General features: G+C 33.1%; 1 protein-coding gene across 2 annotated transcripts; it reads right to left on the bottom strand.

Moving 5' to 3' along the window:
• Cpr47Eg (Cuticular protein 47Eg) lies at positions 1-657 on the bottom strand. 2 transcript variants are annotated; one of them, XM_017636660.1, is made up of 2 exons: positions 599-657; positions 1-393 (listed from the first exon to the last, which is right to left on the bottom strand). In XM_017636660.1, exons 1-2 carry the CDS (start codon positions 608-610, stop codon positions 52-54), a joined length of 354 nt encoding a protein of 117 aa, XP_017492149.1. In that variant the 5' UTR covers positions 611-657; the 3' UTR covers positions 1-51. The 2 variants fall into 2 exon arrangements, with proteins under 2 accessions (XP_017492149.1, XP_017492148.1); XM_017636659.1 differs by having other exon boundaries at positions 593-631.
• Between the last annotated feature and the right edge of the window lie 859 nt (positions 658-1,516).

Genomic DNA, 1,516 nt, shown 5'->3' with positions numbered 1-1,516 from the left:
AAAAGAGGTAAAAAACGAAACAATCAATGTGTTAAAGCACATAACAACAGCTTATTCCTTGGGTGGGTGAGCCTGGATGTAAGCGATAGCCTTCAAGATGGCCTCTGGAATTGGTGGCGAGGTTGGCAGGGGTGGGTTGGCGCTCAAAACTTGGTAACCGTTTTCATCAGCAACATATTGCACGGAAACTTGATCGCCTTCGGGTGCGGTGAATGAGTATTGGCCCTTGGCAACCAAGGCATCACCGCTCAGGGTACCCTCTTGTTCCGCTTTGATGGAGTTGGAGAATTCGTAGGCATATTTGTAGCTGTCTGGGTTCACTTCACTCTCCAAACGAAGGACATCGGCTTCTTCGTTGGCGTAGGCAACAGCCAAAAAGCAGGCGAGGACGACCTAAACGAACGACAATTAAATTAAATATTTAAGTTGGACGCACATCACGAAAACAAAACACTGCGAGTTATTTGATTTTTATTAAATTAAAAATAATTGGTTTAGACCAAATTTCTTCAAAATCACTTCCTGCCAGTTAATGTTTTAAAATTCTTAATATGAAATATTTTATATATTTTTTTTCTAATTGTTTTGAGACACTTACAAAGAATTTCATTGTTATGTGTTATCACGTTGATTCGTAGTACGAAACTGATATAGAAGTCTGCAATTTCATGGCTTTTTATGCGAATGTGCTAATTACTATTGGCATGCTAACCATCAAATTTTATTTAAATTTTTATTTTTTTTCTAAAAACAAGTCACTAATGACTGTCTGGCATATTGACGACACTGAAAATACAACTTCATCGCATATTAACGCTTTGTTTTGTCGCATTTAAAAACAATGTCTTTTTCGACGTTAACTTTTTGTTGAAATTTTAACATTGAAGTAATATCATATACGAGTAGGTATGTACAATATTTTACTGTAGAAGTTGTTATACACCTTTAAGACATACATACATACCATTGCTTTTGCTATTGGACAGCTGAGCACATCGGACGTCATTTTTTTAAGTTAATTTACATATTTCATCTCAGCTAAGGGCGTTAAAAATTATGCGAGCAATGATGAGGGGATTGTTTAAAATACAGTCGAATACAAATAAGTGGACACGTTTGAGAATTTATTTGGTAGAGTTTGTTGTTATTAGATATGATCCTAAAAAAAATACAATTCGAAATATTTCTTAACCTCCTTTATTAAAATATTAATTTTCATATAAAGTAGACTTATCAACTTTTCACTCTAGCTAGCGATATATACGGGGCTTAAAAAATATTATACATCAGTAGGTATATGTTTATGTTTGAATAAATGCATTCTAAGTCATTAGTATAAAATAGCAAAATTTTTAAAATGTTTTTAATGTTTCATAGTGAAATGTAGCTCCTTTTTGCTCGAATGCAATGAGTTTAGTAAATTAATAAGGGCAATTCATTTAATAATTATGGTTAAAATTTTTTTTGGAATGTAATACTAGGACTATATATAATAATCATTCAAGAGCAATGGGTA

The sequence above is a fragment of the Rhagoletis zephyria genome, unplaced genomic scaffold (genome assembly GCF_001687245.7).
Source record: "Rhagoletis zephyria isolate East Lansing unplaced genomic scaffold, Rhagoletis_zephyria_1.1 Rzeph_scaffold_18805, whole genome shotgun sequence".
Taxonomy (NCBI): Eukaryota; Metazoa; Arthropoda; class Insecta; order Diptera; family Tephritidae; genus Rhagoletis; species Rhagoletis zephyria.
The sequence above is the reverse complement of the archived record's forward strand: the minus strand, read 5'-3'. Positions and strand labels throughout refer to the sequence as shown.